Source organism: Hipposideros armiger, unplaced genomic scaffold (genome assembly GCF_001890085.2).
Source record: "Hipposideros armiger isolate ML-2016 unplaced genomic scaffold, ASM189008v1 scaffold_478, whole genome shotgun sequence".
Lineage (NCBI taxonomy): Eukaryota > Metazoa > Chordata > Mammalia > Chiroptera > Hipposideridae > Hipposideros > Hipposideros armiger.
This window is the reverse complement of record NW_017731828.1, coordinates 202,798-218,674: the sequence shown is the minus strand read 5'-3', so window position 1 is coordinate 218,674 and position 15,877 is coordinate 202,798. Positions and strand designations below refer to the sequence as shown.

General features: G+C 48.9%; 1 protein-coding gene across 3 annotated transcripts in view; it reads left to right on the top strand.

Moving 5' to 3' along the window:
* The window catches only part of DENND2A (DENN domain containing 2A), a 112,391-nt gene that overhangs the window by 76,811 nt on the left and 19,703 nt on the right, over positions 1 to 15,877 (top strand). For all 3 annotated transcript variants that reach the window (XM_019666777.1, XM_019666778.1, XM_019666776.1), the window contains 8 exons: positions 2,135 to 2,335; positions 5,938 to 6,031; positions 7,062 to 7,112; positions 8,358 to 8,545; positions 10,609 to 10,718; positions 11,762 to 11,831; positions 12,997 to 13,074; positions 15,375 to 15,515. In XM_019666777.1, the coding sequence (XP_019522322.1) occupies positions 2,135 to 2,335; positions 5,938 to 6,031; positions 7,062 to 7,112; positions 8,358 to 8,545; positions 10,609 to 10,718; positions 11,762 to 11,831; positions 12,997 to 13,074; positions 15,375 to 15,515 (933 nt within the window). The remainder of the gene's footprint in view (positions 1 to 2,134; positions 2,336 to 5,937; positions 6,032 to 7,061; positions 7,113 to 8,357; positions 8,546 to 10,608; positions 10,719 to 11,761; positions 11,832 to 12,996; positions 13,075 to 15,374; positions 15,516 to 15,877) is intronic.

Genomic DNA, 15,877 nt, shown 5'->3' with positions numbered 1-15,877 from the left:
CAAGTTGCTGTCGTTTTGTTCTTCAGTCTAGTTGTGGAGGATGTTGCTTCACTGGCCCAAGTTGGCACCATCATTGCGCTCTTCCCGGGTGAGGCAGATTAGTCGCCGGCTTCTGGATGGCCGCTCATGGCGGCTGCTGGCCGCTCACGCTGGCTGCTGGCTACACACGGGTAGCCCATGGCAAACCCACTGCAGCAGGGGCTGCAGCCTACGCCTCCCATTATTTTAATGTAATGTCATTACATTACATTCGTGTAAAGTCCCAATTGTTGGAATATGCATGTATGCCTTTCTATGTGTTTCTATGTATATATATTTAAGGGAGTGTCTGTGTATTCATGTAAATACGTGTGCCTGTCGACATATATGAACAAATGTGTTTATTTGTGTGAATTACATCTGAGTATGACTGGGGGGAGGCCTCTGTAAAAGAGAATAAAGGTGAGATCACAATATAGGTGAGGCAGAGGTGGGATATTTTATATCAAGGATGCTTTAGTCTCCTGCCATCAGTGTCTCCTGAGGCAGTAAGACGGAGACAATAGAGGACAGGAAAGAGTTAAACCATCAGCCACTGTTCACAGACAAGAAGGGTGACTGAGCCTTGGCTTGAGTCCAGGTCAACCCCCCGGGGAGGCACACAGCTTCCTTGCAGCACCCTCCTCCCCCCAAGATGCCCCCTGGCCAGGGCCCATGACACTTGGTCTCTTGAAATAACTCAGGAGGTTTCAAAAGAGACGCCTTATCTGCTTTCCCCTTTTGGACACTACAGATCTTTTGTTGAGTCCATTGTGAATCTAAAACCTGTAAGATGAGAAAAGCTCTGTGTGCCTCCGCGACAGAGCGAAGCCCCTCCATAGAGACACAGTGGGATTGGGCATGTCATCATTAGGGCATGTTGACGCGAGGCTCTCCAGTCAGATCAAAAGCTGGAATCCTCTCTGAGCCACCGTCTGACACAATCATCCTTTGGGTCCTATAGTGAATTACCTTTTATGCTGTAGTTCAAGTTTGGCAAACTACTGCAGTCGCCTGGTTTTGTGAATAAAGTTGTATTGGAACACAGCCATGCTGACTCATTTACCTATGGTCTGTGGCTGCAGAGTTAAGTAGTTGTGACTGAGACAGTACAGCCCACATCGCCTAAAGTATTTACTATCTGGCCTTTAAGAAAAAGCTTGCTGACCCTGCCAAGTCCAAAATGTATACTCTCTCTTTCACAGGCCCTCCACAGACAGTTGGAGTCTTCACTGGTGTATCGTCTGTTGCACAGAGAATTCAGTGTCTTCACTGCTGTACCACCTCTTCTGTCACTCTAAGCCATGTAGACGCTCTTCAACCTGATTTGTTCTTCCTCACGTCTATGCCTGTTCTCAGATTGTGCTGTGTACTTGCTATTGCTCTCTTCGCAGCCCACTAAGCCCTCTTTCTATCAGTTAAGTGCTTTGGACATTCCACCACATCATGAAATCTCCCTGGACATTTGGGGGTTTATTTGGGGTGCTCTGGGACACACCAGGCCCCTGTCTCCAGCAATGTGAGCACTGGGTGACGCAGCCCACACACAACCCCCACTGGGTCCCTCCATACCCTTTGGAAAGTTGTGTTTTGATTGCTTTCTGTCTTCTTTCCTCGTAAATCTTTTCATAAGTCAGATCTTTGAGCAAACACTATCACAATCTAAATCTAATGAAAACAGATAACCTGCTTTTTTTTTTTGCCAACAATTTGATATGCGATTACAGGGCAGGGAAAAATTGGGGCCATTTCCTTGGATTTCATTGTAGATTGAATTTGGTCTTGAAGAAGGCAGGGTCAAAGTTAGGCTTAGGTCTTATAACTCCCAGTATAGCGCGTCTTGGATTGTCAGAAAACCTTACCTGTAAAAGTAAGGGATTGAGCCAGGTGAGTTCCGGCTTGTCTAAACAGAGAGACTGAGTTACAGCTGCATCCTTTATCATGCTAATTTTCTATAATTGGATGACAAGTGTCTATTATTACTTATTAGCATAGACAAATTTGGCACTCCCTGGTACCCAGCGGCCTTCCTCTATCTCAAGTGGTCTTTACCAATTATCTCCCAGTTTGTCCCTTTTGTATTTATTTATCCTACTTTTCTGCTTTCCCCCCACAGCAGTCATTGTCCAAACCTGCTTTTTTCCGGCAAAATTCAGAGAGGAGGAACTTCAAACTGCTGGACACTAGGAAGCTGAGTCGGGATGGAACTGGGTCCCCTTCCAAACTCAGCCCCCCCTCCACCCCCAGCAGCCCTGACGACACCTTCTTCAACGTGGGAGACCTGCAGAATGGCAGGAAGAAGAGAAAGATACCCAAGGTAAGGCTTGCAACAAGCTTCGCGTTCAGATATGCACCCCACCCCCCTTCCCTGCAAAGGAAGGCTGCAGGTGAGCCTGTGCAGAGGGTGGGCCACTGGGCCCTCTCCAGCCTGCTCCATCATGGGCCAGGTGGACGCGGTGAAGCCAGCAGCCTCGGATGTCTGGGCCTTCGCCGTAATAACTCTGGTGGTCCTGCAGCCTTCCTCTTAACCACCCTGCTCGCAGCCCTAGCTGTTCTTCTGACCCGAGAGCGTTCCCAGTGCCCAGCCTCAAAAAGCCACCTCCTGCTCCTTTTGTGGCCCGAGAAAGCAGAGCTGCCTCCACCATGCTCCGAAGCAGTACTTGTTTTAAAAACATCTCTCCTGGCTCTTCTCAGCCCAGAGGGTAAAACCGCCCAATGCCTTGGATGTGCCTCCCAGTGTGTCTGCTATTGATGAAATTTCCTTTGGCTCAGTTTGAACCCTGAAGTGCCGGTCACTCTTTATTGGCCATTGTGGTACCAACTTTCTACCGGCACTTTTAGAACAGGAATTCTTAATTTCCGAGTCCGTGGACGGGCCTGTGGGGAGGTCACAGAACCCATACTATTGTGTAAAACTTTGTGTGGATGAGTTGTGAGGGATGGGGGTGGGGACTGGGGACTGTCTATAGGTTTCATCAGATTTCTCACAGTGAACCGAACCACTGACCTGAAAGAAAGTCAAGGGCCATCTTCACAAGCTGGCCACTGCTGACACAGTTTGGCTCACCACTGTTTTGACCCATAACTTCACCCCTGCCCTCCAAACGTTTCTTATTCTAATAAAGTTAAGTCACCGTGCATTCTGAAGAGGAAGGGGAGGCTCAGGTAGTGGAGGAAGCATCTAAACCCCGCAGCCTGGTGGTGGGGGTTTCGGTGGACAGGGAGACACATCTCACTTTGCTTTGTCGATGGGCGGCAGAGAGAGAGGCCCGGACAGAAGCTGTGCCTCACTCCCCTTGATGTTCCCCTGGTTCAGCCTGGCCCTCCCTGAGCACAGCGTGGATTGTGTATTGATTATGTGAGCTTTGCTGAATGGGCTCCCCCTGAAACATGGACCCCAGTTTCTGTCAGCCATGGAGGAGTCACTCCCACGTCCCCCTGTTCGTGTACAAGTAGGTGAACACACACAGTTAGTTTTTCTCTCTAGGGAAATTTTTTTTTTAAGATTTTTTTTTTAATTGGGGAATTGGGGGATGGGAACAGCGCTGGGGAGTTGGGGTAACCCACTGCAGCAGGGGCTACAGCCTACCCATCGCTGGGGACTCACGGCAGCCCAGCTCCAGGTTGAGCTGTTGTTCAGCATCTTAGCTGTAGAGGGCAGTGTCACTGGCCCTCATATGTGGGATCCGAACCGGGGCCCTCTGGCGCCCCAAGCCAGCTCTTAACCAATGTGCCACTCGGCTGGCCCAGAGCTGGCATTCTTGTGTTCATTGTATCTTGAGTAAATGGAAGGGTGTTAACTACATCATAGCTCTCTTCTTTCTAGTTATTTTTGGATGTTTTGGGGAAGATTTTGAGTGGGTTTAAAATTTTCCTTGTCTCCAAAAAACAATTTGACCTAGCAACTCATTTATTTATTGATATTTTTAAGATTGTGGTAAAATATACACAATAGAAAACTGAACCGGGCTGGCCGAGTGGCTCAGTTGGTTAAGAGCTCGCTCAAGAGTGCGAGCTCTGAGCAACAGGGTCGCCGGTTCCATTCACGGCCTGAGCTGAGCTGCTGCTGAGCTGCCAACAGGTGGCAGGATGGCTCAGCTAAAAAAAAACACAAAAAACAAAACTTAACCATTTTAACCATTTTTAAGTGTATAGTTCAGTGGCATTAAGTATATTCACAGTCACGCCATCCATCTCCAAAATATTTCATCTGCCCAAACTGCCCATTAAACCCTAACTCGCCACGTCCCCCTCCCCACAGCTCTGGCAACCACCCTCTACTTTCCATCGCTATGAATTTGCCCACTCCGGGTACCTCACATAAGTAGAACCACATAATATGTGTCCTTTCGTGACTGGCTTGTCTCACTTAGCACAATGTCCTGCCCTCGAGGTTCATGCATGTTGGAGAGTGTGTCAGAATTTCCTTCCCTTTTTTAGGCTGAATAATATTCCATTGTATGTTTGTGTATGTACCACATTTTATCTATTCTTCCATTCACGGGCATTTGGGTTGTTTCCACCTCTCGGCCATGGTGAATAATACCAGCAACTCATTTAATGGTGTCTTCTTCCGTGGGAAATGGGATAGAGTTAATATTCCAATGGTTAGAGCATGCGCAGAAAGAAAAGAAGGCCAATTCAGGGGGGTGAGCTCTCCGGGAAGTGGCTGGCTCATAAGAGCAAACATGAGGAGACCTCATTTGGTCAGATTCACGGTTAGGAACAAGGAGTCACACAGAGAGCTGGCAAGGCCGGGGCTGGGCCCCCTGTCAGGAGCCAGGGGGCACAGCTGTCTGAGAATCACAGGGCAGTGTCAGTGACAGTCTGCAGAGCTAGAGGGGTAGGCCCCAGGCCTGCCCCAAGGTGACCTTGAGAGTAAGCCCCCCTCCTCCCTGGGCAGGCGTGGAGAAGAGCTGGTGAGCCATTTTAGGGTGTAGAGGGCAGAGATGGGGATGGACTGGCCTCAGCCAGTCCATCTGCACTCACCTGGCTGCCTACACTCTCTTGTTTACCATAGCACACCCCCTCTCCTGTTCTTCATGCATAAAAGAATTGGAAACTTCCAAGTCAGCTTACAAACACAGCCCCCTTTAAAACTACTAGTGGGTTTGCCTCCACTCTGCATAGGTAGACTTCCCCTTCTCCCAGCCGCACATGGAACCCAGAAGGCTTCCACTCCCGAAAGTTGCCGGGGGTGCTGTAAAACCTGGTGGGAAGTGACCCAGGGCTTCGATCACAAGGAGCTTCTGCAAGTCAGCCTGGAGAGCGTGCTGCCATGTAGTGCTGTCTATTGAGTGAGTTGGCTTCCGAGCACAAGGAGAGGTCACGAAAGGCCCAGTGAGTCAGGGGCGAGTGGGCCTCTGCAGGAAGGACAGTGTGCTGAGTACACGGCACTCGCTACTCTGCCCAAGTGAGGACTACATGTCCTCCTAATCCCTGCTCCCTTTCCACTCGGGCTGCTCAGACATTCCCTGGCATGGATCCCATGAAAGGGGCCCTGCCTGGGAGGGTTTTTTTTTTTATTGCTGTCTCTTCCTTTCCTTGTTTTGTTTTGGGGGCAAAAAGCTTTTTCCCAAACCACAGTGACACTGCAGTATTGGAAGGGGAGCAGCCCTCACACGATTAGCCAATGAAATGGTCTCCCTCTGGGTCTCAGCTGGGTGGGTTAGCATATTGAGACAACACCCACTCATACATCAGTGAGGCTGGCAGCTCCTTTAGTGTCTTGACAGCCACCGTCCTGCCTGGCAGAAAAGAGTGATTGAAAGACGCCAGTGGGCCCGCGGGAGCCGTCTCCTCCCTCCGCCTCCCCCTGGCCCTCCAGCATCCTGGAGGAGAATGGGCAGTACCGGCACCCCAGCTGTGCGCGGGGAGGAGGCTGCTGACACTGGCATTTCTTCTCCCGGTGTCTGGCAGCTGGTGTTGCGAATCAACGCCATCTATGAGGCCCGGAGAGGAAAGAAGCGGGTGAAGAGGCTGTCCCAGTCCGCGGAGAGCAGCTCAGGAAAAGGTAGGGTCCCCGCCACCACCCCCGCACCCTCGAGAACCCAAACACAGATTCTTCCTAGAAGTGGCTTCCTGTTGTTTGGGGTTGGCTCACCAAAGAGAAGAAGTTGGTGCCTTGTAAATGTCCCCCCCTGTTCCCTCAACAGTCGGAGAGCCAGGAGCTCCGCCTGGTGGCACATCCGCTGGTCCCCTCTCCCTGTCCATCCGTCCAGTGAGCCCCATGCAGCACGCCCCGACCTCCCCCTGGGAGCAGTCTCCTTTGCTCGGCATGCATAAAAGGGGCCAGTGTCTTTTGCTGTATTATTTGATACACATACCATCTGAGCGAGAGCCAGGCTAATTTGGAAATACATTTAGTTGGACAAAGACATGGTTCATCCATCACATTTGAACAAACAAAAAGAAAAAAGGAAACAGCCCATCTGAGCTAGAAACCCTGGATTTGTGCTACCACAAAGTTTCCTGCATTAGGGGCCGGCCGAGTGGCTCAGTTGGTTAAGAGCTGGCTTAAGAGCGTGAGCTCTGAGCAACAGGGTCGCCAGTTCAATTCCCAAATGGGTCAGTGACACTGCGCCCGAGCTGAGCTGTCACTGAGCTGCCAATAGGTGGCAGCATGGCTCAGCTGGTGTAACAACAAGATTGCCTGTTCAATGGTGGGCTATGCCTACCTGAAACTAAGACTCAACTTGGCACCTTGAGCTGAGCTGCCACCCGGATGGCTCAGTGGATAGAGCGTGCGCTCTTAACAAGGCTGTTGGTTCAACTCCCACATGGGATGGTGACTGTGCCCACCCGCAACTAAAATTGAACACAGCACCTTGAGCTTAGAGGCCACGAGCTGCCAACAGGCAGCCAGATGGTGACTGGCACCCTCTACAACTAAGATTGAAGAACAACAACTTGGCTGGTCCCCTTCCCCAATTCCCCAACACTGTTCCCCTCCCTCAATTCCCCAAAAAAATCTTTAAAAAAAAGTTTCCTCCATTAGAAAAACTCACATTTACAACTTTCTTTTTTTTTGTTTTTTTGTCTAGTAACTGATGAGAACAGCGAGTCTGACAGTGACACCGAGGAGAAGCTGAAAGGTGAGATGAGTTGCTGGGTGTGGCGACTAGGAGGCTGTAGGGATGGCCCTACCTGCTTAGTGTGAGGGGAGGAACAGGACGTCTTGTGCGCTTGTTGGGCAGGTCATGACGGTGAGGGGACAGGTGCTCAGGGACAGGTCAGTCCTGAGCATGACGAGATGAGCCCATTTCACTCCAGAGACCCAGGGTGGCTACAGCTACAGCGAGTCCCTGTCCCCAGGCCTTCCTTGGGTCAGGTGTTTCTCCCACCTGTGTAAGGTTCAGCACTGCTGGCCTAAGACCCCAGACACATCAGGCTGTTGCCCCACTTCTGTTAAAATAGCTGTGTGATCTGGAGGAAACCCCTTAAGGTCTCAGGGTCTCTGGTGCCTCGTGTGTCATATGAACTCTTTGAAATCATTGTTCCCCGTGGGTCTAAATTCGGAGATCTAGGTCAGCCATTACTGTGTTCCATGACTTCTCAGCCCCCAGCGGGAAGCCAAAGAAAGCTGTAGCCAGGGCTGCTGGGTAAGGCGACGGACCTGTCTGCTCAGCGCCCTGCCCCTAACACACAGCCCCCCCCCCCCGGCCCAGCTCCAGGAGAAAGCAGGTCCGTCTCCATTGCACAGAACAGTGGCAGGAGAGAAGGCGATGGGCATTCTGGAGTTAGGCAGGTCTCTGCCAGTTGAGTGGCGCGGATGTTTACAAAACTTCCAGCTCTGAAAGCGCTATGGTTTGCATTTTGTCATATCCCATAAACTGAAAGATGAAGGAAATGAGTGAGGGGAGGAGTCAGTGAACACAAGGATTATTCAAGGCGCTGCCCCAAGTCCTGACAGCAAATCCACACAGAGCAGAGGCCCCAGTTTCCAGATTCCGGCACCCTGGTTAGCCTAGTGGCCATCGAATGGGGCTCCTCCCAGAATCTTGGCAAGGACCCCACATAAAGAGTTTGTACTAATTTGTTAAATGTGGGAAGACTTTTTTAGTATTAGAAAAAGTACTTGGAGCTGGGAGTTACATAACCTGTTACAGCTCTGTGTAACATTGGAAAAGGAGTCGTTCTCAGGCGCGTGCTCTCTCCCTCCCACCCTCTTTCTCTTTCCCTCCCTCTTTCTCTTTCTCTTCCTCCCTCACTTTTTCTCCCTCCCTCCCTCCCTCCCTCCATCCCCCCCTCTCTCCCTCTCTCTCCCTCTCTCCCTCTATGTACCTCCCTCTCTCTCTCCCCCCCTCCCTGTCTCCCTCCCTCCCTCGCCCCGTCTCCAGCTCACAGCCAGCGCCTGGTCAGTGTGAAGTCACGCCTGAAGCAGGCCCCGAGATACCCATCGCTGGCCCGGGAGCTCATTGAGTACCAGGAGAGGCAGCTCTTCGAGTACTTTGTGGTGGTGTCGTTGCACAGGAAGCAGGCCGGGGCCACCTACGTGCCAGAGCTCACCCAGCAGTTCCCTCTGAAGGTACAGGGTGGGCCTGCCAGGGGACAGACGGCAGCGTTCTGCCAACACCTTGTTGGGACTCGTGGATTCAGGGAGGCGTGGGAGTCTGAGGAACACTTAGTGTCTAGAATCTCAAAATTGGGCCCTAATCAGGGTATATCAAATGAAGAAATTGCTTCCCGGGAATTTGGGAGGTCCCAGGAGGAGGTGAGATTCAAGGACTCAGAGTCCGGACAAAAATACTCACTCCTTGTGGTCGCTGTGCCAACCACACCACCCTCTTCGTCCTCCCTGTCTTATCCAGCCACCTCTCTTCCCAACCTGTCCTTGAAGCCTTTCCCACCCAGCCACACAGCTGTCCCCACGGAGTGTCACGTTTATGTCCATGCTCAGCCTCTGCACATGCGCTGTGCGTCTCTGTGTGTGCGTCCGCCCAGGATCCTGTTCTGTTCTAGCAGGCTCACGGCTCTGTGGATGGGCTTTACCGTGTAGAAAGCATGGCACCCAAATGGAATGGCGCTGAATGAAGCCTGATGTGGCATGGCCAGTGGTGTGTAAATTACTCTTAGGCTTTGGCGTCAGGATTAAAGAGGTCCCACCACATTCTCATTCAGCTCAGCCAGCATTTACTGAGGCCCTATCACATTCGAGCTGTTTTCCACTTGGCCCCCGGGGTTTCACAGATAAACACAGTGTGTCCCCTGTCCTCAAGGAGTTCGCACTCTGACACGAGGGCATAAGTTGAGCGTACATAGGCTCCCAAGGGAGCATGTGACACTCCGCAAGGTTTACACAAACCCAAAGTTGAGGGTGTTCAGAGAGGGAGGAGGGGGGCGGGAGCTCCCATCCTGGGCCCCTCAAGGCCTCCGTTGCTGTCACCACCCAAGCAGAACCCTAGCACACCAAGGCCCAGGCCCCAACCGTCCCTCCCCTCCTCTCCTGAGCCAGCACAGCAGCCAAGCCCTGTGCTTGGACTCTGCACAAATGAAGTAAACAGAGGCGCCGGCCCTCCAGACTGGCACATGGTCACCTTCGTCCAGCTGCCCTCTAGGGATGATCCCCTGAAAACCCTGATGCTATGGGCAGGCCCAGATTTGCGGGGGGGGCTGCCCCTGGGCACGAGGCTGCTGGCTGTGCTCACACTGAGTCACAGTACAATGGGGAACCACACAAGGCAGGAAGGACTGTCCTGTCATTCTGTCCACTCCCCCCAGGGGCTTGCACAGTGTCTGCGCATGTCAGCTGAACGTTCCAGGAATAAAGGCGTTAATCCATGAATTAGTTAATTCATGAATCACCGTAACTATGTTTTTAGTTTCTGGCAATTAGACATTTACACCCCTCACAAAGTGGTCACCCCATCAAGCCTACTACCCATGTGACACTGTACACAGCTATTACAATACCATTAGCTATACTTCCTATACTGTACTCACATCCTGTGAAAGACAGACTGGAGATTAAGATCGTTTCTATTCCTCACCAGCTTCCATACTAGTTGTATGATCATGAACAAATAACCTAAGACGTCAGAGCTTATTTCCTTATCTCTAAAATAAGAATGTCAGGTGGGTGATGTCTAGTTTCCTTCTAGTTCTGATATTCAGGGACCCTCTGAAGTGAGTTGAATGTCACAATCTGATACAGCGTAACTGGATGCATTCACTAAGAAATGTTGTACGTCTTAGCCTGGATGGGAAGGGCAGCTTTGCCTGGGCCCAGAGGTTGGAAGACTCGATTTGAGGCTCGGCCTTACAGATTCATATTTAGAAGGGATTGCTATGACCGTTTTTTTCTTATTGATTAAACTATTATAGTTATATTCCAGAATGTTAGGCACGGAGAACATTTCTCTAACGCACACTGTTCCTTTCTCCTGACTTCCCCCAGAAGAACATAGTTGGAACTGCCCTGGGGAAAAGGGCCCCAGCAGGCTGAGCTGCAAACCCTTTCCAAAAGAGGAGGTTAAGGTGGCAGTCGTGACTGTGGGAAGGTGGGGGATGTGATCTTGCCAACCATCTGTCTCAGCTCTCCTATGCTGACAACCTTTATTCTCCAACCTTCTCTCACCCTGCTCCCTGCAGTTGGAAAGGTCTTTCAAGCTCATGAGAGAGGCCGAGGACCAGCTGAAGGCTATCCCCCAATTCTGTTTTCCGGATGCCAAGGACTGGACTCCCGTCCAGCAGTTTACCAGGTATGTGCTGGCATCTCCCCGCGCCACCTGCAAAGACAAGGGTAAGAATTAGAGATGGGGTCCAAGACACACCCCAAAGTCAGCCCTACTCTTGAGCGGTCATGATGGGCCTGGGCCTGGAGATTCCCCACCAGTGTTTCCAAAATGTCCCTGAAGGTAAGACTCACCTCGCTAAGAATGCAGATTTTCAGGCTTCCCACTCAGTCTGGGACTATGTTTGTTTCATGCGCCTCAATGAAGGGCGATAAAGTCATTCTTAGTCTAGGAAAAGTTAGGGAAACATTGCCCGTTGCCCACCTGGGAATCGAACTGGCAACCCTGGTGCCACCAGCACCATGCTCCAACCAACTGAGCTAACTGGTCACCCCCTGAAATATTACTTTAGTAGCCCATCTAGCTGTGACTCACATGGAAACGTTTACATTTCTGCTTTAGCTCATGTGATTAGATATCAATATTGGGATTATCCGATCATTCTGCAATTGACCAAACTCAGTAGGCTGCGTATCCTAAGTGTCTGAGGGATGCTTGTGTTCCTTAAAGTTGGCCCAGCAGCCTCTAGGCACAGTCCGAGCCTCGGGGCAGCTCTGAACAGATAGTGCCCTGGGAGAGCCGCGCCAGCGTCAGTTCCAAGAGGAGCACAGGACTGTCCCCCTTGTCAGCTCTTCCCTCTCTGAGCCTCATTCCCAGATCCCCAGATGCCACCTCACCCTCAAGCTCATTGAAGGCAGCCTCCAAAAGATGCCCAATACATGACTGCTGTGTTTTGTACAACGGGGATGGCTCAGGTGATAGAAGTGTATGAGAGCGCAGGGTGAAAAAGAAATTCCTCGTTTCCTCTCCGGACACAGTGACACTTTAGGTGTCCCTCTCCCTGACACAGACTGCGAAGCTCGAGGTGACCAGAGTCCTAGCCCAGAGATGAACAAGCAGGAATGGGAACAACCTTTTGGACAGCCTCCTTCAAAAGGCCCTTGTCGCTCAGCGCGATATGTCTTTGTTTTGTCTTGCTTTGTAATGTACTTTTGTTTTCCCCACCACAGTGAAACGTTCTCATTTGTCTTAACTGGAGAAGATGGGAGCAGAAGGTTCGGTTATTGCCGAAGACTGCTGGTTAGTACTTGCTTCTTAGTCAGCAGGAGCTCTGCGCAGAGCCAGCACTGGCGTCCTGCGGTTCGTGGTGTGTGTGCCCTGAGAGAAGGGACAGGAAGTGTGGCAGTTAACAGGGTGGCTAAAAACATGGAGGACGGTCATGGTCTCCCCGTGTCTTCCTGGGAAGGGAACAGTGCCTGCGCCCTTTGGAAAGAAAATACTTTCTCCAACATTTTCCCCGCCACATAAAAGGCCTATCTCTTCTTAAACCGAATGTTCTTTCTAATAAAACATGCCAAACAGACCTTGATAGCTTAGAGAGAACATTCATAACGGTTGCTAAAGGCAAAAGAAGGATGGATTTATTATTGTTCGGGGCACAAAGGATTCAAGAATGTCTCCTTCAGAACCATCCCTTTTAAAAGTCAAAAACTTATTCCAGCGAAATAACCATGCTAAAACATTGTAAAACTTATCTTTTGAAGCCCATTGTTTGGAAAATACCTTTGGTAGTAAAACATCGTTTTCCACTGAGAATGGTTTTAGTTTTAGAAATAGGCTAATACAATTTAGAGTCAAGAATAAGGCATGGCACATAGTCGATGTTCAATAAATATGTGTTGAATTAATTAGTGAATACGAAGTATGGATAATAATTGAAAAAATTAAGTGGGATCATACCTGTTATTGATAAAATTAATATAAAGTATTGAGATTGATTTTCTTTTTGATTTGAAAATTAGCTTAAAAGTCAGTTTCCAAAAAGGATTTTCAGAAATGATCTCTCCTTTGGAATTATCATTATAATAAGTATAAAGTCTCAAAGTAACTCCTTAAAAGGAAGTATAGTGATTTGGTTAAACAAGTTAAACCTCCTCACTTGATGGTTCCATAGGCCATATTGAACACCTGCTATGTGCATAACACCCGTAATTTGGTTCATTCAGGGAGATTTTATTCATATATATATATATATATATATATATATATATATATATATATATATTATGATCAAAGTGATTCCCACCTATAAAATAGGGTATTGATAACTACTTACCTCATTGGGCTGTCCAAAGGTATGGTACATGGAAACATCTGGCACACAGTAGGCACTCAAAAACGTTCGCGTTCTTTCCTTCCCTGAGGCTGGTACACTCATGATTTCCTTGTGTTTCACTCCAAAAAGCCTGGAGGCAAAGGGAAGCGTCTCCCTGAAGTGTACTGTATCGTCAGCCGCCTGGGATGCTTCAGCCTCTTTTCAAAGGTGAGGACTGACTTGGGCCTCAGAGAAAGGAAGGGAAGGCAAGGCAGGACACAGGAGACACCCAACTGCCGGGACTTTTATGATCTTATTCTCCTGTATTTTCCTTCCCACTTCCTCTCCTCCCCTCATGGCTCCACTATTCTCTTATTAATGGGACAGGAAACAACAGTTGATGAAAGTCAGGGCTCAGAACCTGGGGAAGGGAAGAGTCAAAGTGTATGTAGTTGAGGACGGGAAAGGCAGAGGATCTACCCAGAATATTCCATATGTTTTACTTCCCCTCTTCTAAGCATTGTCTATTGTCATATTAGCTTTCTCTGGACAAAAAAGCCACTATGATGGATGAATGGATATGTACCTGTGTCTGTATGTGCTGTGTGTATATGTGTGTTGTGTTGTGTGTGTGTGTGTGTGTGTGTGTGTGTGATTTATTATTGTAATAGTGCTCTAAATCTATCAAAATCTTAATAGAATTTGGTCCTCTTTTTGGGAAAACAAGCCAATATATCAAAATACAGGAATTGTCGTCCAGCCCAGTATTTCAGTATTTTGGATTGGTGTATGAGATAATTACTGTCCTGTATGATGCTGATCTCAAAAATTAGGTATACTCCAACATTTGTTTCTTATATTAGCTGGACATGAGTGTCTGATCCATAAATTTATTTTAAGTCCTTCTTGAGCATGTATTTCATTATTGTTCCCCTATCCCCTCCCCTCCCCATTAAATGTTTTCAATTTTTTATCATATTATTTTCTTTTTATTGTGCTAGATTGTACATAACATAATATTTACCATTTTAACTATTGTTCTTAAGTGGCATTAAGTACATTCACACTGTTGTGCTACCATCACCCCCATCCATCTTCAGAACTTTTCTCATCTTCCCCAGCTACAGCTCTTCCCCATTAAACAACTCCCATTCCCTCCTCCCCTAGCGACTGGTAACCACTGTTCTGCTTTCTGTCCCTATGAGTTTGACAACTTTAGGATCTCATGTAAATGGAATCATACAGTATTTGTCCTCAAGGTTCAATCCATGTGTTGGAGCACTTGTCAGAATTTCTTTCCTCTTTAAGGCTGAATAATAGTCCATGGTATGTCTATACCATATATTGTTTCTCCATTTATCCATTGATAGAAATTTGGGTTATTTGCACCTTTTAGCTATTGTGAATTATGCAGCTGTGAACATGGGTGTACAAATATCTGTTGGAGTTCCTGTTTTCAATTCTTTGGGGTTCATACCCAGAAGTGGAATTGCTGGATCATATGGTAATTCTATGTTCAATTTTCAAGGAGCTACCAGACTGTTTTCCAAAGGGACTCCACTATTTTACATTCCAACCAGCAGTGTATGAGGGTTCTATTGTTCCGCTTCTTGGTCAACACATGTCACTGACCTTTTTATTTTATTTATTTTTAAAAATATTTTATTGGGGAATTGGGGAAGGGGAACAGCCATGTTGTTGTCCTTCAATTTTAGTTGTGGAGGGTGGAGCTAGCTCAGCTCCAAGTCCAGTTGCCATCCAGAAGCCCATCAGCAGCTCGCAGCCACTCAGCTCAAGGTGCCGAGTTTAGTCTTTAGTTGCTGGTGGACATAGCCCACCATATTGAACAGGCAACCTTGCTGTTAGCAGCACGTGCTCTCACCAGCTGAGCCATCCTGCCACCTGTTGGCAGCTCAGCAGCCGCTCAGCTCGGGCGCAGCTCACTGGCCCATGTGGGAATTGATCCGGCAGCCCTGTTGCTCAAAGCTCGCGCTCTTAACCAATGAGCCACTCTGCTGGCCCTGGCCTTTTTATTATAGCCATCCTAATGGGTATGAAGTGGTATCTCATTGTGGTTTGGGTTTGCATTTCCCTAATGGCATTTCCCCAGAAAATTTTAATTCCACAGATATACCTTATGTCTGTTTATATAGCCCTGCATATAAACCATTACAATATCTAAGTTTTTCACCACCACCCCCACGAACCATTTTTACCCCCTTGGGAGCTATATTGCTCCCACTGAGAATATATATATTATTAGCCCAGCCAGCCACATGGCCAAACTGAAAGTCATGGGGGGTGCAAAGGACTACTCTTGAGTGGGAGGAACTGCAAAGTCACATGGCAAAGGGAGGGGAGAAGAACCGGGGTAATACACATAGGGTGAAAAAGACGGTTTGTTTAGCCTGGTGAGGACAGCAGGGGCGTCCCCATAAACCTTCAGTCTCCATGGCAGGCCCACTTCCTCTGGGACAGAGCTACATCCTAACTTCAGGATGGCTGAGCTGCTTTCCTGACCCTTGCAGATCTTGGACGAGGTGGAGAAGCGACGAGGCATCTCTCCTGCCCTGGTACAGCCCCTCATGAGGAGTGTCATGGAAGCCCCTTTCCCAGCCCTGGGCAAAACCATCATTGTCAAGAACTTCTTGCCAGGATCAGGCACTGAGGTGAGTGGTCAGATTCCTTTCCTTTCTTAGAGAAAAGAATTCCAGTGGTCTGAGGGGTTGGCTTTCAGTGACCTGTTACATTCAGTGATGGCCTCTTGCTCCCCGGGTGTCATAAATTCCACCTAAGTTTCATCTATCCAGCCCAGGAGTCTGCCCAGAGAGCAACCCCAGAACTATGCCATGGCAGCCTGTCACGTCCAGCGTGGCAAGGGCAAACAGGTTTCTCTTAAGGGGCGACGCAAATTGAATAAGAGCAAGAGACAAAAGTAAGATTAAGAGCGAGACCAAGGGACTCAGCCAGAGAAGACTGAGTGAGCCCAGAATCGGGTCAGCGCATGGCTTTTATTGAGAAATTTGAAAAG